The 26,043-nt window shown below is 40.8% G+C and overlaps 4 protein-coding genes across 4 annotated transcripts; all 4 read right to left on the reverse strand.

The window, feature by feature from the left end:
- Positions 1-631: 631 nt before the first annotated feature.
- nanos3 (nanos homolog 3) lies at positions 632-1,439 on the reverse strand. Its single transcript, XM_026360330.1, has one exon. It carries the CDS (start codon positions 1,356-1,358, stop codon positions 690-692), a length of 669 nt encoding a protein of 222 aa, XP_026216115.1. The 5' UTR covers positions 1,359-1,439; the 3' UTR covers positions 632-689.
- Positions 1,440-4,906: 3,467 nt separating this feature from the next.
- Positions 4,907-9,597, reverse strand: si:ch211-286b5.4 (afadin- and alpha-actinin-binding protein B). Its single transcript, XM_026359602.1, has 12 exons — positions 8,215-9,597; positions 8,026-8,135; positions 7,875-7,943; positions 7,662-7,785; positions 7,483-7,561; positions 7,285-7,405; positions 6,752-6,905; positions 6,570-6,673; positions 6,323-6,484; positions 6,080-6,191; positions 5,837-5,978; positions 4,907-5,671 (listed from the first exon to the last, which is right to left on the reverse strand). Exons 1-12 carry the CDS (start codon positions 8,264-8,266, stop codon positions 5,575-5,577), a joined length of 1,326 nt encoding a protein of 441 aa, XP_026215387.1. The 5' UTR covers positions 8,267-9,597; the 3' UTR covers positions 4,907-5,574.
- A 114-nt stretch (positions 9,598-9,711) lies between these two features.
- si:ch211-286b5.5 (GGL domain-containing protein) lies at positions 9,712-12,399 on the reverse strand. Its single transcript, XM_026359603.1, has 3 exons — positions 12,209-12,399; positions 11,613-11,739; positions 9,712-10,698 (listed from the first exon to the last, which is right to left on the reverse strand). Exons 1-2 carry the CDS (start codon positions 12,296-12,298, stop codon positions 11,614-11,616), a joined length of 216 nt encoding a protein of 71 aa, XP_026215388.1. The 5' UTR covers positions 12,299-12,399; the 3' UTR covers positions 9,712-10,698; position 11,613.
- Positions 12,400-13,579: 1,180 nt separating this feature from the next.
- On the reverse strand, positions 13,580-25,551 carry LOC113161798 (deleted in malignant brain tumors 1 protein-like). Its single transcript, XM_026359601.2, has 17 exons — positions 25,359-25,551; positions 22,516-22,598; positions 21,120-21,902; positions 20,636-20,971; positions 20,160-20,474; positions 18,866-19,276; positions 18,390-18,704; positions 17,473-17,883; positions 16,997-17,311; positions 16,079-16,489; positions 15,603-15,917; positions 15,267-15,472; positions 14,953-15,104; positions 14,276-14,518; positions 14,007-14,166; positions 13,820-13,895; positions 13,580-13,732 (listed from the first exon to the last, which is right to left on the reverse strand). The coding sequence occupies exons 1-17, from the start codon at positions 25,394-25,396 to the stop codon at positions 13,713-13,715; spliced, it is 4,590 nt and encodes a 1,529-aa protein (XP_026215386.1). The 5' UTR covers positions 25,397-25,551; the 3' UTR covers positions 13,580-13,712.
- Positions 25,552-26,043: the final 492 nt, after the last annotated feature.

Genomic DNA, 26,043 nt, shown 5'->3' on the forward strand with positions numbered 1-26,043 from the left:
TTCCTGACTTAATTTAATAAAGATTTCAACATAAAGTGACAAGACAAACCGATTCAGTTAGCTTAGATATTTATAACTTCTGGCATACATAAAGAAAAAACAAACATTCACAAATGTTTTTTCACAAACTGAGCAGAAATGCCATTTCTAGGAGCCACATATACAGAATTCAAAATAAAACAGTACACACCCTGAACAGGTATTTACTCACACACCTCGGAACAAGAACAAGTCATTCGTATTTTAAAAATTTAAAATGCTGACATGTTGTTTACATGTTTACTGATTGTACTGTACTGTTTTTGATATGTTACTTGAATCAAGCCTTGAATGCATTGCAGGACATATGAAGGTGGACATCAGTCGGCCCAGTTTTAAAAAGTATGTAAAATAAACATTTTCTTTTTAAATGTATTTTCTCCTGACTAAACAGAATATCAGGTAGTCCTTATTCTTTTTAAAGTACCTTACAAAAACACACCCCAGCTGCGAAACAGCGCTAATTAAGCTTTACAGAAGGCCTTCACAGAAAACGTGCCAAAACATGCAAATCAACCCCAAACCTAAAACACACACACACAAAAAGCAGGAACATATTATTGTTATTAAACAAATTCACACATTAAAAAAAAAAAAAAAAAGAAGAGTTTGTGCCTTCTGCGACGTCTTTCTAGCCGCCACCTGTTGGTTCAGCGTCTGGACTTGGCGTACACGGAGCTGTACGCGCTGTCCACTTTGGGACAGAAGCGCTTGGTGTGAGCTTTGCTTCCCGTGGCGCCACAGAGGGGACACACGTACTGTCGCAGATACGGGCATAAAACCTCTCCTGTCTGGTTCTTCAGCCAGTGGGATCCGTACACCAACTCAGACTCCCCGTTGTGTTTGCAGAAACTGCAGAACATGCGCTCAGGTGATGGAGGTAAGCTTTGCTGCTCAGGTGTTTTGAAACGAGTCACCTTCCTGCGGTCTTTTGTCCCCCGGAAACCCACCGGACTTGAGGATTTAAAATCCGCCACGTTTAGTGAAGCTGCGCGAACGTCTGGTAGGTGACACAACCCTTGGGCCAAGTGCTGATGAGCCGAAGAATGGCACAGTGCAGATTTACCAGGGAGATCTGGCGCACAATCTTCCGCAAGTTCCTTTTGGGAAACCGCGCTATTGCGCATGGACACCTGAGCCCTGCACAGGTCATCAGACTCCGAGACTGGCAGTGAAAAATCAGTGGCTCTGTTCCGGCCCAGGATCTCTCTGATGGTGTCCGACAGCCCCATGTAGTCTCTCCAGGGCTGGAAACCATTGCTGTCGGATTCCATGACGCACGGCAGTTGTTCAAAGAGTCTCAAAAGCATATCGTTCATGCTACCCTCTGTGGGAAAGTTCTCCTTCTTGTTTGCCAGACCCAATCTGAATATGATGATCGAGCTGCTCGCTCAGCAATCACACCCGTGAGGCGCCTCTGGTCTGTTTGGCCATTAAGTACAAGTGGCGAGAGGCGCACGCCCCAAACACCAGCAGCCAATCAGCTGAGCTCATGCGCCACGCGTGCCAGACAGTGAACTTTTGGCTGTTTGAACAGGAGGTGGACCCCAATTTCCTTAATTGCATTCACGTTTCCCTCACATGAGTCTTATTCCGCTCCAACTAAAGATTCTTGGAGGGATGGAAGAATTAGGGGTAGTGAGAGACCTTCGTCTGCTGCGGCGTCTGTTTCTGCTGAAGGTGGATCAGCTGCTATAATTGATAGTTACCGTTGTCTCCACAGCGGCTTTTTCTTTTCTTTTCTTATACAAACACCTGCTCGTTTATTAAAACCTGCTTCTGTATTTTTACTGCCCTCAGTGTCTCATTAATTTAGACTTTAACACTCATAGCTCATCATTTAATGACGTTTAGTTATTATTTACCTCACATTTATTGTTGTTTATAGAATACAGATTCTGCTTATATCAATCATCAATTTGTAGAAATGTGTAACATTAGTAGATTGAATAATTTAAACAAACATAAACAAATTATGTAAATATATTCAGACTCTATCATATGCATGTTCACACAGATGCTTTTGGAGTCAACAGCACAACCAGTAATAACACACAAATCCATGCATCTCCTCTTGACGTCATCAAAATGTTTCATACTAAACAGACTTTAGAGGAGTCTATTTATTAGTTGTTTATTTTTAAGAATCTACAATGTCAGATTAACTTAAAGCATGTTATGTAGCTCATAGTCGATAAATATGAAGTAAAGCTGCTATGTCATACACAACAAATGGTAAATACTTAAAGACAATACTAAATGTCGAATTGCTATTTGTTTTTTGGGGTGAAGTGTTAATTTTATTTTCTTGTGAGTTCATCTTCAAAAAGCACCATATCATGTCTTAAAACACAGGACAACACAACAAAGAAACCTTTCTAACTTTGATAAATTACACTCATTTAGCAGCAACTTATACTTATACTTTAAGACTTAATTGCAGAGTGAAACATAATCTACGGAGAACAACAAATGAAGCTTTTATATCTCTAGACATGTTGGTGGCAACAGTGCAGCAAACGGTGTCTAATCCAGAAAACCTGCAGGCAGCTGTCTGTGAAGAATCTTTGTCATCCAGGTCTTGTTTATCCCAAAACTCACTGTTTAGTGGCACCTGGATCTGCTTTAGGTTTTGGAAGACCACCTCACCGACCCGGTGTAGTGCAGGAGACGCGGTGACGCTGGACACTGAGCTGCGGTGGTATCCGGCCCAATCCAACCCCTGTCCTCACCAGAGTTCACTGGGAGACGTCGTCGAGATCGGCGCCAAACTAAAATAAATTTTTTTTCAAACATTTTGTGCCCTAGGCCAGTCGCCAGTGCCAGGGTGCGAATTACAGTGTCTTTAGTGGACGTGTCCTGTCTAGGAGTCAGAGCAGGGTGGGGGTGACCATGACATCCAGGACCGTTTGAGGAGGAGAGGAAGACAGACCGACACCAGTTTATATTACAGTTCATTTAGGTTGCCCTAAATAAAACAATCTGTATTATTTTAGGAGGTTTTAGCCATAGGTTCCGTGGCCACTGGACCATTAGATCATCGGATTATTAACCTGTCAGCTGGAGACACTGCGGAGAAGAGTGACTGTATTTTCACTACATGGTTACATCTGCCATGTTGTAAATGCATTATGCTGAGATATTGCAGATACTGCAGTTGATCAAATCAAGGTGAGGTTCAAAAGAATTCACGAGGCTTGTGAACATCTTCAATCTCCAATAAAAGATTCAGTTTCATTGTTGAAGCCTATACGCGTGCGTAAAAATGCCCTTTCTTAATGGGAAGAGGCGCTCTTCGCTTTTGCTGACATGTGAATGTTCAGGGGTTTAATTTTATTCATAAATAGAATACCGAGTCAAATGTGAACATACAAAGGTCTATCAGCAAAGTGAAAACATCAAACTCGACATTGTCTACAGAAAGTTGTTTAGTAATTTGGGCGATGAGCCGATGTGCGCACCTGCGCCAAATCCACTTAGACCCTCACTAATGTTTATGGGCCAATCTGGAGAAGGGAAGTGGAAAGAAGCTCGACACCCAGACGTCGCCCTGCGCACTGAAGCAACAATCAACCCATAGCCTACAGCTACTCCATATTTTCAGTGCCTTTTTAGCTTTGTTTGAGTTAAGAGAGGCAGCGCCTGAAACTGTCTGTCTCACAACAACAAAAGGTAATAAGTCACGGATTCGTAATTTTCCTCTTTTTTCTTCCTCAGTACACACTTTTGGTACTTTTGACATAAACGTGTAGCTTTTATGCATCTCACCAAGCCTGAGGAGGAAAGAGGAGCAAATTTCGACAGGTGACATGTCTCTACCCAATAATGGAGACATTAAATCAAATGCTTTAGACATAAACTACTCAATTAGAAGTACAAAGACTTGCCTAAAATGTACTAAAAGTACCAACTCATTTTCATAAATGCTTTTTTTGTGCCATTTTATTCAATAGCTTCAGAAACCATTTCCATAGAAGTTGCATTGAGCATGAGCACCTATTCCCAATAGGAATTCACATTAATTCACAGACAATGGGAAAAGGATGTCAATAATAACGCAATGAATTCTCTTAGCTACATTTTTACCTCAGTAATGGCGGCTGCTGTAGACAGAGGCCATATAACATAAGACAATGTACAGTATATCAGCAAAGTCTAATCCAGATTTGCACTGGACCTTTTAAGATTAGATTTAATATGTAAAGATGAAGATGTTGTAAGTGCAATGATTTGTAAATCATCTGAACTCCATTTTTGATTTAAATAGTAAAAGTTAACATATCCAATGCTGACAATGACAAATGTGACTGTTAGTCTGAAGAATAAATGCTAATTTCAAATTCGATGGCAGCAACAGTATCAAAGCAGTTGGGACAGGGGCACAGCCCATTAGGTGAGCTACCAACAGGTGAGTATGTTTGAGAAGTTGTGGGATATGTTCTGACATACCACTGGACACATCAAGCACTGTTTGAACGTCGTTTTACAATTTTACTTAAGACATCAGAGACAGAATTTTGTAGTTTTTCATTATAAGAGGGGCCTGTCATCGCCTTAATCCATACCGAAGACGTTTTGTTACTTAACTCCAGAATAAATGAACGTGCAAGCCAGTTTCATTGGAAACGATGATCAGTATTAAAATTTTATACTTTCAGATTTTACATTTGTGCTGTAAACCACAAAGGTGAAAAAAATGAAGAAAAAAGAATCAAGTAATTAATAAAAAATGATAAAAGGTTACTATAACAAGTTGGAGTGGAACAAAACAAAAACAAAAAACAAGACAGCTGCAGGTGACTAGTCCTTTAATTTTAAATTAGCATAATTTGTTAGTTGATTACACCAATCACCCACAACATCAAAACCACCTGCCTAACACTGTAGGTCGCTCTCTGCCACCAAAACAGCTCTGACTCCTTGAGGCAATGCAGCCCACAAGACTTCACAAGGTGTCTTCTGGTATCTGGCACCAAGACGTCAGCAGCATTTCCTGCAAGTCCTGTAAATTGCAAGGTGGGAACTTCATGCATCAGACCACTTTAGTGCATCCTGGTGCCACCTCTTCCCCAATTAAAGGATGCACACCTGTCAGTGGTTTCAATGTTGTGGCTCAAACATGTATTTTATATAGTGAATCTGAATCTGCGAGGTTGTAACTAGCTTCAATTAAAGATAGTAGAGTAAAATAGTTCGATATATTTCCTGTAATAAAAGTAATTCTAAGTAGTACTTAATTGTACGTCATGAAAACTTCCTGGTTTAAATTCAATTCCTGAGGAAAAGTATGGCTAAATGTTTAAGGTACCTAATACACAATCCAGCTGGGGACCTTTGTTAAAGTTTGTATTCTGCCATCTTTGAAAATGCAATTTAATCCTTTTGTAAAATTCACACTCTTCATAAAAAGTGACCAAATAGCATTAGCAAATCTATTGTCAGTTCATACAAAACAGTGCCATGTAAAACTTAATATTTTCATCTTTATTAATTATTAAAAATATAATAAAAATACAATATACTTTTAAATAAACATTAAAATGACCAGTCTAAATGTGGAGCTTGTGGTGTTTGCACAATCCTATCTGCAGCATCATCCCATGTCCTTAATTGGTGCTCAACCTCTTTGGCTCTAATGAGGAAAAAAAAAAAAAGGCAAGAAAAAAGGCAAATATAACAAAGTTCAAATACAGCAGATGATCGTTTCATTCGTTCAGTAGCTCCATTAGAGTACATACCACAGTTAATGCTGCTCTTTAGATTGAATGTACTACGCCTGCTCTGGGTCTCTACTAACCTGCAGCTGTATGATAGATTGAGGGCAGAGTAGAGCTCAGGAGTACTGGGAGTGTGAACTCTGACTCTGGGCCCAGACTCGGTGGACGACGGAGTGATGGGAAGACAGCCAGACATACTAGTGGGGCCCAAACCTGAGAAATCTGGGATCAAATGTATACGTTTATGGCTTCTGGAGTCGTTTGCACTGCGTTAAAACCCCCTTTAATTTACCACCAATCCTTTAACTGAACTGCATACTCACTGAGAGCAGTGCTCTCTCTCCTGTTGCGGCTTGCTCCTTTACCAAACAGAGGTGAGTCATACAGATACTGCTGCTTTATAAGAAAGGCCTTCTGTTGCTCAAATTCACACCGCTGTGGACAAAGTTAATGTCTTTAGTAACAATTAATACCCCTATAGCGCACATCCCTGTAACATCTACATTTACAACATTACCTAATGTACAGTGTCATATTTCTTTGACAGGATCCTGTTCGTCTCTCACCTCACGGCTTAGCCGGATGGCAGCGTCGGTGAAAGACTGCCTCTCCTTTTCAAAAGTGCGCCTCTGATGATCAAGCTCTATGCACTGCAGCTGAAGGCGTTCCCACTCTTCCAGAAAATAGGAGTCAGCCAGTTCAGAGGGGACAGGCGATTCAAAGCCATCCTATAAGCAGACACGAATGAACGTCTGTACGAGTATCACTGTGGCTCTAAAAGCTCATTTGAGAACGTGTGGGTAAGATTCAAACCTGCAGCAGCTGCTGTTGCAGTCTGACAAGCTGTTGACTCTCCTTCAGCTCAGTTACTAGTTGAGCCAGGAGCTTGTCATGGTCAGTGTCAACACCAGCGAGGCCTGCACAGTCAAGACAGGCCACATATTGATTATATTACCATGACCAGACTTTCTCAGTCAGCACAGATAGGGGTTTACCTTCAGGTAGGACTTCGCTCAGTCTCTTCTGCACCTGCCTCCAACTCAGAATCACTCCTCCTGTCACATGGTCTCCAAGCAGCCCCTCAGCTTGATCCAACCTTGGGTTTTCATTTTGATCCTCCTCTTGAACATCCACCATGTTCTTCAGGGTCTTTAAAAGTTTGACTGATTTGTTATGTTAAAATGTTCATTCTTGGGTTCAGCACTAACTCTCAAGATCAACACACAGCACAACAATTACTACCTGGGTTCTTCACAATTGACAAGAGGCAAAAGAGGAAAAAAAGCTCATTAAATCTTGGTCAGAAGACACAAGCTAGAGACAAAAGTCAACAGAAGATGGTTCTATGGTCTGATTTGACCAAAACTGAACTTTTTTCGGCATCAGACTAGACACCATGTTTGTCATACATTAAACACAATTAATTTATTTGGTGTTTAGAATTCTCATAGACCCGGAGACCATTGATAGTACCACTAACGTCATAGTGACGTTAGCCTCCAATTGAGCAGTTAAGCCCTGTCCTCACCTGCTCCATGTTGACTCTGAGTTCATGCAGTAAAGCAGTGAGGCTGTGGCGCACTTTCATCTCCTCTCTGAGCTCTGCTTCCCTGCGTTCAAGCATCAAACGCAGTGTTGCTTCTTCTTGTCTATAAGGAGGAGATAGGGAGTGACCATCAGGAAGGAGGAGGTGAACAGAGTACATGACATTTGACAGGTAACTTACTTTGCAGTTGACCTAATTGATCTGACAGGCTGTTCTCGTTTGCCTCGACCTCCAGGTGGAAAGTTCAGCACCTCTATAGCTGGACAGAAGAAATGCTAGATTATATTTGTGGAGTAGTTTCAGTATGTGTGGTTAAATAAAAGGTTTGAAAAATAATAATAAAAAAGCCACAGTCTCACAGGGTCCTTTCTCCCTGTGTCGGTCAGTCAGCTGGGACAGTCGCTCCTTCACTCTATTGCAGTGTTGCTCTCGACGTTTCAGCTCTGCCTCCTGCTGATTACACCGCAGCTGCAGACGGGCACACTGGCAAGAGGAAATGCAAACAGGACATCTTTTAAAAGGTTTTCAGCTAGTGATGGGCAATGTTTCTCACACGTGTACGCCATACTTACTTTGGTCCTTTCATATTTCAGCATGTCCTGGAGCCTGGCCACATGCTCATTCATGTCCTTTAGTTGCTCCTACAAGAGAAGAGTTTATCTTTCCCCACCACCAGATCTGAAAGCACCAATTAATTTTTACACACTTCACATTTTTACCCACTCTGACAGTGTCCTCTTGCACTTTGTGCTCCTTCTGGTCAGCCCACAAGGAGGCGCTGTGAGAAAGCTCATTCACAGAGTTGTTTTTGGGATCTCTAAGCAGATAAGGGTCTGTAGTGGACCAGAGAGGCAGGGAAATTAAAGACAAAAAAAGAGATGTGCCTTTATGTAAGAAAGGTTATGCTATTACCTAAATACTCCTGTTGTTTTCCAACTCTCCTTTGGCCAAATCTAGAAGCCATCTGAGTTCAATATTCACCTAATTGCACCACCACAAGATCAATGCAAGAAACACACACATTTCTACATTAATATATTTGTGGAGTACTTTAAATAACAAACAGTAGATGAAAAACATGGGCCTCACGTCTCACCTGTGCTGCTCCCGTCTTAAACTGGTCTAACTTCTTCAGTCAGACTCGGCCTCTTATTTGCAGGTGATGGCACTTCTGCTAATTACTGCTGACATGTGGCTACATGATGGAGTCCTCAGTCCTTCACTCTCCTTCCCACCACAATGTAATCTTGCTGTTAATAACTACTCTTTTATATGAAAAGTGGTTCCTGACTGTATATAAAAAGCTTAAAAACCCTTAAATGCTCCCTTTGCATGTGTAACTTGTGTCTTCTTTCTCCCATAGTTGTGCTTTTTTTGTCTCTGTACCTTTCTGCCCCTGCTCAGGGGAGATTTGCTGGATTTTCCATACAGTTCTGTAAGATCTTAACCTTACTTTCCAAAGTATATTATATAAAATTAACTGAATTGAGGTATTTTATTTTTGTGGTTTATGTCAAAGACCAATGAACAAGTAGGCACCTGAGTAATTTTTGGGATTTTTTGTTACATGCCAACTTAAAAGTGACTGAAGCCCAACAAAATTAAAAAAAATAAACCTTTCAGGACTTCAGGGGCTCTGTACGATAGTAGTTTGAGCTGTTTTTTTTAGTTAACACTAACACAACTAAAGCTCCACTCTAGAATAGCTTTGCTGTACTGTATTTCAACTTCTTGCACGGTGAAGTAATTGGTAGCTTGAAAAAAATGCTTTCACAACAGCTTCTCCAACAATGTGTGAAGGTGCCAAATAACAAAAATATCTCTGATGGGAGTAGCAACCCTGATAATACCTGAGATACAGCCTGAACAGTGAACTGAGTGGGTTTAGATTAGCATTTTGTGAATGTACACGAAACTGGAAAGTCCCGAAATTCAAATCATGCAGCATGTGGTAAGTGAATTTCAACAGTTCCAGAGCATGGATGGTGCAAACACAGCACACATTTACAACATTTTTCCCTTATTAAATAAATAAATAAATAACTCTTGACAATGTTCCAGAAACTGGTTCTTAAAATAACAACTCCACATTGACAGATGACTCTACAGCAAATTAATGGTGCTCCCTGTTTGGTATTATCCTGTCCATTTATGACAGAGTGGTCAAATGCACAACATTGCATGTTTGCAATTTGCATGTTTGTACATTACCTTATGAACAGACACCACATTCACTTCGTTCTGAACAAATTCAGGTGTTTTTTTTACATGAACGACATTCTAAGGTGGTTTGACATCATCTGTAAAGTGAAAACAAAACAATTCAAAAGTGTAAAAAAGAAAGTGATGCCGTCTGCACAAAGCACTGAAACACTAAACATAGAATAATCACATACTTCAATTTCTCAGTGTCTGAAAAGGTAATTTAATTTATTAAAGGTTGCCCAAAGTAGCAAAGTTAAGAAAGATACATGCTAACAGTAGTAAAAGTTTTGGTTGATTGTAACATGATTCCAGTGTGGAAAACTATGAATGCAACAAGTCACTGCAGGATGATTCATTTAATACAAACAATGTTTGGAAGGTTTGAATAGATATGAACATTTGCTGTTTTGCCAGTTGTGTATTTCAAGTGATCTAACTTATTAAAGTTTCCCCCTTTAACTAGTATAAGGCCTTGACATATCTTTTAAATTACACACAGAATTATATATATGCTCATAAAAGCAACCTTAATAGGCTGTTACATATGTACAAAAAAGAACAGGGTGATTAATCATCAATCACATGACCTACACTGAAAGGGTTAAAGTCTGTACCATGTTGATGTACCTCAGAATAGTAGCAACACCTTGACCATTACTACAAATAATAGTAGTTCACTACACCAATAGCATTAGCTCCAAAGCTATCAGCATGTGTGTTGGCCACATACACAGTTAGTGCTTTGTAAAGAAAGACACACAAAGTGAAATACAGTGTGTATATATATATATATATATATAAATATATATAATGCAACATGTTCTTAAACAGCACCTGGTTTAAATTAATGTTTGATTTTCTTCACCTGCCACACAAAATACAAGAGGACATTTGACTGAGACTCAGCATGTTTAAAACCATAAACGGCTGGTAATCATTAGTCAAGTAAGTGTTAATAACTTTTTTGAACAAGGTAAAGTTTGGCCCTGCTTTAATGTAACAGATGGGAGTTGTGATACCATTAGTTTTGGCAAACAAGTGGACACCCCCTCATTCCCTGCTCCCCTCCCCAAACCACATCCGCCCCACGTCTGATCATCCCAAGAAGAGCTGGCAGATCTACAGCGACATCAAGTAGAAGAAAAGAAAGGCTTTGATGGATAAATTCAGCATTCAGCCATGTTTTTGTTGCTGTAGACAGAAAAACAGACATAAGTGAAAACACACTACAGCTAAAAATAAATAAAAACAGTATTAGCTTGAATAAAGACTTGAAAAGGACAGAGCCACTGTTAATGTACTATGCTTATTCGTGACAAATCAAAATGTCTTCTATAAAAAGTTAATTTTTAAACTCGACTTGAGTCTGAACAGAGTTTAAGATTCAATTTGTTTTGTAAAGCCTAACAATGAATAAAGACATTTATTCATATTCACTTAAGTAGGATTGCTTTAATGCCTGTGTTTAATATGTTTTAGCACTATATTTCTATGCAATTATTATTAGGAAGATTGTTTTTAAGGATATATGTCAATCTATCTTTACTTTTATAACTTTTATAGCTTTAATTAATACTTTATTAATCCCCTTGGGAAAATTATTTTTCTCTAATTACAAGGAAAGGTTCCATTAAACCATGTCACTATACACAAAATATTTGTCACTGCACTTTGATTATAGTTAGAGGTATACGCACACCTGCTAGCTGGTAGCTCATGGTGTTAACCTAAACTGATCAAACCTGTCAGTGTTTCCTAGAGTACGAGTTCCTTTGGGTTCATTTGTTTTATCTGGCTGAAAATCCAAAGTCCTCAAAGTATACTGTTTACTACAGTGTAATACCCACGGCATCAGATTCTCACATTGAGAACATGGAAGCATCAATTACAAAAATAGCTTTCTTACAGTAGACTAATGGGATAATGGACCAGCTTTACATCACTGGTCTTGCAACTTGTTGTGATGTTTTGTTGACTTTGACAAGCTCTCGGCGTGTCTTGGGACTCTGTGGAGCTTGTTCAGTAGACAGATCACTCTAAGCTGAATGTGGAGATATATAATAATACACGTTTGAACACCTGGGTGGATGAACACAGCAGCCTACCTCAGAACAGGGAGCAGGACTTGGGGGGTCTGAATGGATTATCGCTGGAGGGGACCCCCATCAGCAGAGGGTCCTTGGAGGCATTTTGCAGACAGAAGTTTCTCAGGTCGGCAGCGGCCTGGGACACCTGAGGGACAGGTAGAACAAGAGCAGCCCATCACCTGGAGAGTAGCTTTTACAGTCATTTACATACTCGGACTAACTGGCTCCTTTGTGAATTCAATTAGCAGCAGCAACAACAACAACAACAACAACAACAACAACAACCACAACAACAGCAACAACAACAGTCCGCGGACGTGTGTGTCCTTTTCGACAGACACTGTTTGCTTTAGATAACTGAGAGGTTAAACTTTTACAGACGCTGTGTCGAGCAGCGATTTCCCAACACAGACAGCGACACACGGAAGAAACACAGGTTCCTGTGTGGTGGTTTAGTGAAGTCCGAACCAGCTCCTGGTCTCAGTCGCTCTGTGAGTTAAGTTGTTGAAGGCTTGTTGAAGAGTGTTACAGTCTGTCTCCGCCATTCAGCACCAACTTGCGTTAGCTCTGTCTTCCGTGTTTGAGTCGGTTCGGGGCTCATAAAGTTACGTTACCTTGATCCTCCGGATACTGGCTTCTAAACGGAGCTGCTTCACCGCCCTCTGAGCGATAATCAAGCTGTTGCTGGCATTGTTGTTGGACATGACGACGGCTGTCGGCAGAAAAACACTGGAGGGTTACTTCATATAAATGGCCTCCACCGAGCGGAAATTGACCCCAACTGCTCCACACTGTAAACCCGAGTGGGGGACGCGCGGTGCCCCGCCCCCTCGGCACCAGCGAGCTGTTCTATTGGACAGTGGAGCTGTCAATCAAAAAGTGTGCGTCCACTGTCCACCGCTGTGAGTTTGTGGAGAGGTGAACTGTGACCTTCACCCTCAACACGGTGGCTTTAATTTAATTGATTTATTTAATTTAAAGACTGATGATAGGATTGAAAAGGGAAGCTGTGTTTGTGCCGAGGAGTGTAACCATAAATAAAAGTGTTGATGTAAGTGACAGTGGTCCAGGCGAGGGAAGAGAAATACATTAACCTTTATAATGCAAACCTAACCTAAATATTTACTGTAAATGTGCCTTTTAAAAAATATGAAAAACAAACAAACAAAAAGATTATTTCTATAGCATTATTAAAATCATTGTTAAAGTTTATAGATGCAGTACTTTGGGACATGTGTGACAAGAAACCCCAGGGGACATCTGACATCAACATTTTTATAAGTTTATATAAGTTATATGTTTTACTTTACCAGTCTACTAACCCCTAAAACAGTATTTCTATATACAGCATCATGATGATGCTCAGACTCAATTCATATTCGCCTCAGCACAGGAAGGCCATAGGCAACAACGCATGCCTACAACATGTCAATTTGTTTGTTGACCTTAGAGCACTGTCAAATGGCCCCTCTGGAAAAAGTATGAAACATAAGACTAAATGGCTTTGCCCTATGAATGATTAAATTTATGGAGCCAGCACCAGTTTACTATTTAATATGGAAAATCTGTCATTGGCTTTAAAGGAGCGTGTTGTTTTAGCCCCAGTGGCAGAGGTAAGAGTTACTGCCTGTACCTGACCAGTGCTTTGTCTGTTGCTTGTTGTTTCTCTTCTTTTCTCTCTCCACATTCACTCAAAACTGATTGATGCAGATTGCCGCCCACCCTGAGCCTGGTTCTGTGGGAATTTTTCATCCCCACTTTCTCCTAATGTTTGCTCAAGGACGATTCATTAACTACCTAACAATGTAAAGTGCCTTGAGATGATTTTAGTGCGACTGTATTTAAAAACTCTATTGAATTCAATGAAAATGCACTGTAAAGCAAAATGCTGCACCAAAAATACAGACCAACACAGCAAAGAATTATTTTAATAACAACTACTATTATGCTGTACAAAATACTGCATTGTTGTTTAATAACAATTTCAAAGACAATAGAAAAGTGTACTGGTATTTGATCATAGATTGATCATAACATTTTAAGGATTATGATTAAAAAGCATTTTAGTACAAAATACTCTCACAATATAAAATGTTTTTGTATAATTCAATCATCAGCTCACTCAGCTCCTCTGTCCCCTGAAGATAAAGAAAGAGACAAAAACATGTTTATCATATCTGTCTCTCTGTCTCTCTGTATGTCTGTCTGTTTAGAATCCTACTCACAAGTGATCGGTCCAATGGTGAGGGGCTTCATAGAAGCAGAGCTGGACACAGAGCGGTGTGTCCTATTTCTGCAAGACTACAATGTGAAAGAGGGTGAAAAGAATAAGAGAGTCCATAAAACTCAGAATTGAAGGATCTCTGAATGTGGATTAACAACATTATCAATAAAGTGAAATGTTTGACTCACTGGAACACAGGAATAAGAGCTCTGGTCACACAGGCTGAGGCTGCAGTGAAGAAAAATCTCTCGGTATTCACCTTGGATCAGGAACAACAGAGCAGAGAAACGAGCCTGTAGGGATGAGCCGTTCTCAACTACTGACACCTGTCTGCGGTCAGTGGAACACCTGGTAGAGAGGTTAGAGCATGTCATCATGTCAGTTATGCATTAAACTTTGTCCCAAATTATTATTCTCAACAAAGGGTCTGCTGCAGCTCAAGCTCAAAATAACTTACTTGTTCTGGATGAAATAGTACCGAGTGGGATCATGAGGGTTTGACGAGTGAGTGGCGTAGCAGTCCTCCAAGACAACTGCAAAGACTGAATCTCTCTTCTCCACAGAGACGCCCACATACAGAGGTGCGCCCACTGGAAGGCTGATCAAGCCTGATGGGTAAGTCTCAGTGAAGTTGGAGTTGCGGAACAGAAACATGGAGGCTCTGGGTCTGGTGCCTGAGCCTGAAAGGCCACTTTCCGTTCTGTCAAAAAATTCAGCTTGTTTAATTATGGCGGCCAAGTCATTTAGTCAAGTTTTTATTTTTCATGTGGTTATTGTAAATTTCTTTATTCTTCAACAAAGGTCTGGACATTTCATGATATTTAGCTTGTGAAGATGTGTTATCCTGTGACAGGCAGAGTTCATAATTTAAAACAGATTTGATAGAAAATGTAAGATTTAAGTTAATATAGCATCATTTTGCTGTTGTTTAACACGACAAGTCATCTCTAAATGTGTGGACCTGAGTCCTGGTGGTGCTTTCAAAAAAGAGAATTTATGTTTACAATTAGATACACGTTTATGGCAACACTGACACTGTCCATGTTCATTTTTGATGTGAATAATCTGAAAAACATCCCATAATGCCGCTACCACTAGTATCTTGTCATGGTAATATTCAGAAAAAGTACTTACAGGGGTATAGGTCTGATAGGCCAATTCAGCACGGTGTCTGTGTTGAGAGGATACGCACAGGAGAAGGGAAGACTCACGGGAATAGTGAAGGATGCATTGTTTATCGGGTAGATAAATAAAGTGTTGAAGTAGATGGCATGTGTGTGGTTGGTCTGAAAGACAGAGAATGATTAGATTAGAACATTTGGAAACATACAAGCTAAGCTGTCACCCAAGAGATATATCATTTAAATCACACAAACATGCTGGTGATTACAGGGTTACAGCAGAAAAATAAACTTTAGTAATTCTAATTAACATTAGACAAGTCCTACCCTCAGTATGTTGCCACAGGCACCTGCCACAGCATCCACTTCATACCAAACTACATTATTAAGCACTCTGGCCCAGGAGCAATTGCGAGCTGCCAAGTTTCCAGATAATGGGTCCAAACCAAAGGATGTCGTGACAGGCAAATCCAACCCTACTTGGAGTTTATCACCACAGATGAGCTGAGAAGCGTGTAAGGGAGGGTGCTGGACTAAAAGGTGACCCCAAAAAAATGTGAATGAAATAAGATGGCACAATAAATAACAGATGAGCACCTGATAAAACCTCCATACATCTTTGTGTGTATGTCAAAACATAACAACAAATGAAAGGAAACCTACATTCACAAACCACACTGGCATCTTCTTGGTGACCACAGTTGTGGACTCCAAACCCTGGATGTCTGCATTCTGTTATGCCTGGTTCACTTCCTAAACAAACCACATTATCCAACCAGATAGGTCCACTGCCCGCTCCAAAAGCTGCATTTGAAAGTGCCGAACGAGCCCTGCCACAGCCCAGCTGTCTGCACACCACGTTGGCGTCGCTCAGGTCCCAGCTGTCGTCACACACTGTCCCCCACTGCCCACCATGGTAGATCTCCACTCTGCCAGAGCAGCGGTTGTCAGAGTTGACCAGCCTGACTGGTGACCCAGCTAACAGAAACACAGGAAACATGATGCTGATGGACGACACCAGTGAAAGATGGACTTTGCTAAACTAATGACAGCGGAAGATAAAAACTGTAGTACAATGTGCATGTTACTTATTACTGTAGCAGGTTGTTACTGAAGTCCTCTCAGCTCTTTGTATTTACCTTCACAGACGACACCAGCATCCTCACTGTGCCTACAGTCGTGTGATCCAAACCCTCTGTGTTGACACTCAACAAGCTTGGATTCGCTGCCTGAGCACGCAACATCATCCAACCAGATCGGTCCTGTGCCCTGTCCAAAACGTGCACTCTGTGGTGCTGACAGGACTCTGCCACAGCCCAGCTGTCTACACACAACCTGAGCATCAACCAGGCCCCAGGCATCATCACACACCGTCCCCCACTGTCCGTTGTGGAAGAGCTCCACTCTTCCAGAGCAGGAGCTGTTTCCTCCACCGGCCAGACGGACCTCACCCTCAACTGAGGAGCTGTTGTCCACTGATGATGTGGGAGTGACAGTGACATTTGGAGGTCTTGGGTCAGGAGTGGTTGAGCTGTTGAGTCCTGGTTGAACTGACAGAAAAAAAAGTGTGTGTCAACCCGTTAGACGACCTCAGCCTGCACTGTAACCAGCATCAGTGAGGAAAACACCCTTTCTTTTTATACACATGACAGATGTTGTTTTTGTTGGATGCAAATGTCCATTTGCTTTTTGTTAACAGGCTTTACATTGTTGTGTCTCCTGATGACCCTGGACTGATTGAGGATCTTGTTAGATGATGTCTCTTCAAATCTATTTTAGATCACTTGTTTTAACATTTTTTTCTTTGTACATCTTTCTTATATATTGTTTACATTTTTTATGCCTTATTTTCATAAATATGTCTGAAAGATGCTGTAAAATAATGTTTTGATTGACTAAAACTGAAATATGTTTCTGTACATTTGACTTATGGTGCTACAAACTATATGTACTGTGTGTCTGTGTATTAAATATGATAATGTTTTAATAATTCGAATTTCCAGTTAAATGTGAGCAATAGGAATTGAAGCATAATTTAAATATGAATTAATATTTACCTTCACAAACCACACTGGCATCTTCTTGGTGAACGCAGTTGTGGACTCCGAACCCCAGATGTCTGCATTCTGTTATCCCTGCCTCATTTCCTGAACAAACTACATCATCCAACCAGATAGGTCCACTGCCCGCTCCAAAAGCTGCATTTGAAAGTGCCGAACGAGCCCTGCCACAGCCCAGCTGTCTGCACACCACGTTGGCGTCGCTCAGGTCCCAGCTGTCGTCACACACTGTCCCCCACTGCCCACCATGGTAGATCTCCACTCTGCCAGAGCAGCGGTTGTCAGAGTTGACCAGCCTGACTGGTGACCCAGCTAACAGAAACACAGGAAACATGATGCTGATGGACGACACCAGTGAAAGATGGACTTTGCTAAACTAATGACAGCGGAAGATAAAAACTGTAGTACAATGTGCATGTTTATTATTACTGTAGCAGGTTGTTACTGAAGTCCTCTCAGCTCTTTGTATTTACCTTCACAGACGACACCAGCATCCTCACTGTGCCCACAGTTGTGTGATCCAAACCCTCTGTGTTGACACTCAACAAGCTTGGATTCGCTGCCTGAGCACGCAACATCATCCAACCAGATCGGTCCTGTGCCCTGTCCAAAACGTGCACTCTGTGGTGCTGACAGGACTCTGCCACAGCCCAGCTGTCTACACACAACCTGAGCATCAACCAGGCCCCAGGCATCATCACACACCGTCCCCCACTGTCCGTTGTGGAAGAGCTCCACTCTTCCAGAGCAGGAGCTGTTTCCTCCACCGGCCAGACGGACCTCACCCTCAACTGAGGAGCTGTTGTCCACTGATGATGTGGGAGTGACAGTGACATTTGGAGGTCTTGGGTCAGGAGTGGTTGAGCTGTTGAGTCCTGGTTGAACTGACAGAAAAAAAGTGTGTGTCAACCCGTTAGACGACCTCAGCCTGCACTGTAACCAGCATCAGTGAGGAAAACACCCTTTCTTTTTATACACATGACAGATGTTGTTTTTGTTGGATGCAAATGTCCATTTGCTTTTTGTTAACAGGCTTTACATTGTTGTGTCTCCTGATGACCCTGGACTGATTGAGGATCTTGTTAGATGATGTCTCTTCAAATCTATTTTAGATCACTTGTTTTAACATTTTTTTCTTTGTACATCTTTCTTATATATTGTTTACATTTTTTATGCCTTATTTTCATAAATATGTCTGAAAGATGCTGTAAAATAATGTTTTGATTGACTAAAACTGAATTGTGTTTCTGTACATTTGACTTATGGTGTTACAAACTATATGTACTGTGTGTCTGTGTATTAAATATGATGATGTTTTAATAATTCGAATTTCCAGTTAAATGTGAGCAATAGGAATTAAAGCATAATTTAAATATGAATTAATATTTACATTCACAAACCACACTGGCATCTTCTTGGTGAACGCAGTTGTGGACTCCGAACCCCAGATGTCTGCATTCTGTTATCCCTGCTTCACTTCCTAAACAAACCACATTATCCAACCAGATAGGTCCACTGCCCGCTCCAAAAGCTGCATTTGAAAGTGCCGAACGAGCCCTGCCACAGCCCAGCTGTCTGCACACCACGTTGGCGTCGCTCAGGTCCCAGCTGTCATCACACACTGTCCCCCACTGCCCACCATGGTAGATCTCCACTCTGCCAGAGCAGCGGTTGTCAGAGTTGACCAGCCTGACTGGTGACCCAGCTAACAGAAACACAGGAAACATAATGCTGATGGACGACACCAGTGAAAGATGGACTTTGCTAAAGTAATGACAGCGGAAGATGAAAACTGTAGTACAATGTGCATGTTTATTATTACTGTAGCAGGTTGTTACTGAAGTCCTCTCAGCTCTTTGTATTTACCTTCACAGACGACACCAGCATCCTCACTGTGCCCACAGTTGTGTGATCCAAACCCTCTGTGTTGACACTCAACAAGCTTGGATTCGTTGCCTGAGCACGCAACATCATCCAACCAGATCGGTCCTGTGCCCTGTCCAAAACGTGCACTCTGTGGTGCTGACAGGACTCTGCCACAGCCCAGCTGTCTACACACAACCTGAGCATCAACCAGGCCCCAGGCATCATCACACACCGTCCCCCACTGTCCGTTGTGGAAGAGCTCCACTCTTCCAGAGCAGGAGCTGTTTCCTCCACCGGCCAGACGGACCTCACCCTCAACTGAGGAGCTGTTGTCCACTGATGATGTGGGAGTGACAGTGACATTTGGAGGTCTTGGGTCAGGAGTGGTTGAGCTGTTGAGTCCTGGTTGAACTGACAGGAAAACAAAAGTGTGTGTCAACCCATTAGACGACCTCAGCCTGCACTGTAACCAGCATCAGTGAGGAAAACACCCTTTCTTTTTATACACATGACAGATGTTGTTTTTGTTGGATGCAAATGTCCATTTGCTTTTTGTTAACAGGCTTTACATTGTTGTGTCTCCTGATGACCCTGGACTGATTGAGGATCTTTTTAGATGATGTTGCTTCAAATCTATTTTAGATATTACTGCTTTACACCTTAGTCAGCATTTTAAACTTCAAACTTGATGTATTTGTATAACACGTTTCATACACGTTCATGCAAATCAAAGAGCAGCTATTGGTTCAAATGCTCACAGATGTTGAAGCATAAAAACTGAGAATCTGAGAACATCTGGAAGTGTTGATATTTTCAAACCAAAACTTAAAAAATAGCTCCTTGGCCGGACTTTTAATTACAACATTTAAAGGACAGTAGTTATGCTGTTTATTCACCTGTAGTACAATTTTTTACTATGTTGAAATGTTTTACTCACTCTGACATATTTCATTTGTAGTAATCTCTTAACTGTTTTACATTCATTTTCAATCATTTGTTTTAACATTTCTTTCTTTGTACATCATTCTTGTATAATGTTCACATTTTTTATGCTTTATTTTTAGTCCTCTATGAAGCACTTTGAATTTTATAAATATGTCTGAAAGATGCTGTAAAATAATGTTTTGATTGACTAAAACTGAATTGTGTTTCTGTACATTTGACTTATGGTGCTACAAACTATATGTACTGTGTGTCTGTGTATTAAATATGATGATGTTTTAATAATTCGAATTTCCAGTTAAATGTGAGCAATAGGAATTAAAGCATAATTTAAATATGAATTAATATTTACATTCACAAACCACACTGGCATCTTCTTGGTGACCACAGTTGTGGACTCCAAACCCTGGATGTCTGCATTCTGTTATGCCTGGTTCACTTCCTAAACAAACCACATTATCCAACCAGATAGGTCCACTGCCCGCTCCAAAAGCTGCATTTGAAAGTGCCGAACGAGCCCTGCCACAGCCCAGCTGTCTGCACACCACGTTGGCGTCGCTCAGGTCCCAGCTGTCATCACACACTGTCCCCCACTGCCCACCATGGTAGATCTCCACTCTGCCAGAGCAGCGGTTGTCAGAGTTGACCAGCCTGACTGGTGACCCAGCTAACAGAAACACAGGAAACATGATGCTGATGGACGACACCAGTGAAAGATGGACTTTGCTAAAGTAATGACAGCGGAAGATGAAAACTGTAGTACAATGTGCATGTTAGTTATTACTGTAGCAGGTTGTTACTGAAGTCCTCTCAGCTCTTTGTATTTACCTTCACAGACGACACCAGCATCCTCACTGTGCCCACAGTTGTGTGATCCAAACCCTCTGTGTTGACACTCAACAAGCTTGGATTCGCTGCCTGAGCACGCAACATCATCCAACCAGATCGGTCCTGTGCCCTGTCCAAAACGTGCACTCTGTGGTGCTGACAGGACTCTGCCACAGCCCAGCTGTCTACACACAACCTGAGCATCAACCAGGCCCCAGGCATCATCACACACCGTCCCCCACTGTCCGTTGTGGAAGAGCTCCACTCTTCCAGAGCAGGAGCTGTTTCCTCCACCGGCCAGACGAACCTGACCCTCAGCGGCTATTTCCTTCACCTCTGTTTACAATGACAAAGAGCATTACACTAAGCCAGCAAGACTTTTCTGTTTATAAATGGTTCAGTAACATAGTATCTTGAAAAATTATGAAAATGAAAAATATGAATTTACTTTTCTAGTGTAAAGATGCTTAAAAGGAAACAACACCTGCACAGTATGCCAGGTTGCAAACAGATGGCTCCACAAGTTTGTAGACGTAATAATTTCCATGGCAGAGTTTGACTTGGATGGTGTGCTGGTTAAAATTGCAGCAGCTGTTTGACCAGGAATTACACACAGTGCGATTTACAATTTCACCTGGCTGTGTGGGATGGGGTTCTGTTATCCACAGAGGAGCGTGAGTTCCACACCTGTTTATTTCCACACACCTCTCTGGAATTTGAGCATCGGATTGCCCCAGAAACATGCGATACCAGCCTCTCCAGGTGATACTTTGGTCACAGTGTATTTGGCCACCTGTGTTATTTGTTGAACGCCAATCATCTTCCAGTGCAGTGTAATATTCACAGGGGTCTCTACAGTGGGAACTCACATTATTACTGATACAGTCCATGCCTGCAGGACAAAGAGTTTTTCCACAAGTGAACTGTATCAGCTGGGAAGATGGGCCAGATCTGGGACTGGGTGAAGGCTCCAAGCATCTGAAGGAGCCTGGGGTGTTTTGGCAAACCTGTGATGGTGTGCAGGGAGAATCTGGGAGAGAGCACTCATCAGTGTCCACACAGCCCCCGTCTGGAGACCAGTGATAACCTTGGCTACAGCAAGAAGAGTTACTGCAGAGTTCTGGATTGTAGCAGGTGATACCATCACCTAAGAAGCCATTTTTACAGACACAAGAGAGGGTCTGGCTGGTAAAGGCGTCGCCTCTTTCCTGCAACTCCAGGCAGGTGGCTTCATCATGACATAAATCACAGGTAGTGACAAAAGTCCCTGTGAAAGTATAGGTGTAGTTTGATACATGCTGTTGGATTTTTGTAGAAAGTAGAAACTGAAGATAAAGCAGTTACATGCAGATAATATAAGCTAAACCTTTAGAGAATGATTTGTGACAACTGTAGAATAACATCAAAGATGGTCGATTGCTATTATATTAAATTTTAACTTGTCTGATAGTATTACTCGCAGTATTATATTAGATATTATGAAGTATTTGCAAGGACATAATTAAAAACACCCCTGAATACATGGCTTAAAGAGATTTTCAAATACAGCTCCTCTCTCATGATGAGGCACCTTGAGTTTCAAAGCTTTATTCAGATCCACATAACCTTTTCTTAAATTCTACGCTAGTTTCTGAAATAATGTTTAAGAAAATATTCACAATTATATTGTGAGTATGTGTGAAAAGATGGACAGAGATAAATATATTTTTTTCATTTGATGCACAATAAAAACACGAGTTAGTCTTGCAGTCAATCTATATGTCACAAGAAAGAAGAAAATCTATTGACATGTGATGGTATTTTTTAATGGAAAGTGCAATTACACAGTAAATATGTATCTTAATGTCAAACACAAGATGACACAGTGCCTGATGACTTACCTGAAGCATTTCCTGTAAAAATCAGGAGCAGTAATAAACCCCCAGGCACCTCCATAATGGACCACATCCACGGCACAAAGCTGCTGTAAAAGAGAAAACAAAAGGTCCTAAAATTATATTTTCCAATTAAGCTGCCATGCAGATAATTTCTTACAGTTCAAGAACCCAACAGTTAGTGGAACAGCTGAAAGTAGACTCCCAGTGAATCAGAGAAGGTTAATATATAGGTCTGTTTCTAGTAATCATTGGTGAAAAATGTAAATACATAAACATTCATAAATCAAAAGAGTTACTTATTAACAAACTAAGACACAAGGATCCAAAACAAACAGAAATGACACAAAAGCAACGTGAGTCAAGTCGTGTTCATGAGTCAATATAGTTTATGGTTCCATAGTAAACTCAGGTCATTGTCATGCTCCAAAACACAGTGTAGTATGTGTTATATCAGTCCCAGCTGGTGGGGGCGTCTCGATGTTTGAGCATTCAATGCTTCTGTCCAATATTCTGTCTTATGTCAATTGCGATTGACATAAGACAGAATATTTAATTATCATTTCAGTTTGTTTTTTCTAATCTCAAGGTACTTTGCAGTGTTTAGGTTTAAGACCTTACAAAATATAACTGTAAATAGAATTATATAGAAAACCCAACAACCCTATTTGAGCAGCACTAGGAAGCAGTGGAGAGGGAAAACTCCCTTCAGAGGAATCTGCCTCAACCGGTTGTGGTGAGTGGAAGGAGGAGAGAGAAAAGAACAGCAGGCAACAAAAAAGAACAACAAGCAGCAAAAATGTTGGGCAGGTTTGTAGGACCAGTAACTGGACTCTGGAAATAAACAGCTCAGAGGCCGAGTACACAGGAAGTAGAGGAAACACAACTATATGAGAGAGAAATTAAAAGGGTAATGACATGCAATGGTAGCATTTCAATAGATACAGGAGCTCAGTTTATCAGTAGAGGTCCCCCAGCAGACTAACCTATAGCAGCATAACTAAGAGATGGTTCAGAGTCACCTGATCCATCTCTAACCATAAGCTTTATAAAAAAGGAAAGTTTTAAGTCTAGTCTTAAATGTAAGGAGGGTGTCTGCCTCCCGAACCTGAACTGGGAGCTGGTTCCACAGGAGAGGGGCTTGATAGCTAAAGGCTCTGCCTCCCATTCTACATTTGGAAACTCTAGGAACCACAAGTAAACCTGCAGTCTGAGAACAGAGAGTTAACTGTAAACTGGATTTTACAGGGAGCCCATGGAGAGAAGCCAACGTAGGAGAAATATGATCTATCTTGCTAATTCCAGTCAGAACTCTGGCTGGCAGATTGGATATTGGCCTATAATTGGCCATAATAATCTTCTATCTATCTTTACAGAGGCCTTTTTTATATATTATTACTATAACTGTCTTTCCAGGCTAGGCTCACTACCTTCGTTTTCAGACTGGTAACAGTATCAAGTATTGTTCAGAGTTAGGCTGCAGTATTATCAACAAGATAATCAACTTGTAATGGAGTAAAGTTAGAGTAACTGCCCTCCTCCTCCTGGTCGTACATGGCTCTGAAATAAAGGTGGAATCAATTACTTAAATTTGTCAACAGCATTTTCAGTTAAACATCTAGTGTAGTGAATCTTATACGTAGGTGAAGTAAAGTTTGGTACTGTAAATTCAAATGTTATTAAGAAATGGTCAGATAAAAGAGGGTTTTGGAGAAAAACTATTATATGATCAATTTCCACATCGTATGTCAGAATAAGATCAAGGGTGTGATTAAAACAGTGAGTGGGTTTATTTACATTTTGTGTAAAACCAATGGAGTCTAATAGTGAATTAGTGCAGTGTTGAGGCAGTTATCATCAACATCTACATGGATATTAAAATCACCCACTATAATGACTTTATCTGCACTAAGAACTAAATCAGATAGAAAGTCTGAGAATTCAGTTAAAAACTCAGAGTGGGACAGGAGGACGGTACACAATAACAAACAGGACTGGTTTTTGACTTCAGTTAGGATCAGAGAGGCTGAGAGTGAGGCTTTAAATTGTGCTAAAATTATTTAGGTCTGGTCTTATACTTACACCTAAGTATTAATCCATTTCAATGCATGTCAACCATTTGATGATTCCCTTGATGTCAGTGGGACATAAATTGAATCTCTGCACGTCTCACCAAGTTTAAGTTAATGTGACGACACAGTGTTACTGTATGTTATTACTGCATTTGAGTGTGTTTCGCAATCTGATTTATTGTTTTAACTGTGAATGTATGATCTTATCTGTGCCCCTAAAGTTTCGTGACCCACTTCCTTTTGTATGTTTTATCATCCCCAGGTAAATGGTTGACTCAGATCTTTGTTCCATCACAAAAGTGTGATAACTAAGTAAGTAGATACCATTTTTCCATTATATGTTATTACAAATAAAAAGAACCCTTTTATTTCCCTTAGCTTGTTTACAACACTATCCTTTGCTAAAATGGGTCATTAATATGAGGGTCATTCAATAAATAAGGGGAGTTTTTCTGTATAAGGACTTCTAATACAGATAGAAGCTTACTTACTGTGAAGCTTAAATTTCTCTTCAAATGAGTCTCTATGTCATCCACTGTCACCCTTCTGTCAGACTGAATGAGGTCATTGACTGATTCGATCACCTTAGGAGACCTCACTTCTGCAGGGCTCCCAGGCCTGCCTTCATCATCAACACTGCTACGTCCTTCTTTAAACAATTTAGCCCACTTGTAGACATTTTTTTGGCTGAAACATGTGGCATCATACACAGTTGACATTCTCCTATGAATTTCAATGGGTTTGCACCCTTCAGCAACCAAAAACTTGATAACTGACCGCTGTTCAATCCTGGAGCATGCTTTTCGGTCGGCCATCTTTGTTAATCGCCAAAACTCTCAAGGTTTTTTTAATCTGCAAAAGAAATTAAATCCATGTGAAAAAGAAGTAAAACAAAAAACAAAATAAAAAAAAGTAAGCTTCTATCTGTATTAAAAGTCCTTATACCGAAAAAAATTCAGCTTATTTATTGAATGACACTCGTACTTTATTTGAGAGCCCTATTTAAGTGTCCTAAAGTTAATATTTGTTGAAAATGATAACCCTGTCACTGCAGGGTTATCATTGCTGCTGTACACCTCCTGATGTGTCATTTGGCTCTTCAGGAATTGCAAATGCACATAAGTAGTAAACGAAAAACAGATGATGCTCTTTTAATCTCAGCTAATCTCCCTTTGGTAGGAAAACATGTTGAGAGGTATTTCCCTTTTTTTTAAAGTGTGCTGGAAAGAATTTAGTATTGAGAAAGAACTGTGTCCACCATGTAATAGGTGACACATAACAAAAGTTACTGGAAATGCTCACCTTGGTAAAAAAATAAATAAAAAAGAACAGAACTAAAACTGTTGAAGCCCTTTCTGACCTGGTGACACAAACAAAGAAACATTTGACTCCAAAGAGTAATTGGATGAGTCTTTTCCTGTGAGTCAGAAATGTCACTTATACCTTTTCAGCAAAAGATGAT

This window comes from Anabas testudineus, chromosome 1 (genome assembly GCF_900324465.2).
Source record: "Anabas testudineus chromosome 1, fAnaTes1.2, whole genome shotgun sequence".
Taxonomy (NCBI): domain Eukaryota; kingdom Metazoa; phylum Chordata; class Actinopteri; order Anabantiformes; family Anabantidae; genus Anabas; species Anabas testudineus.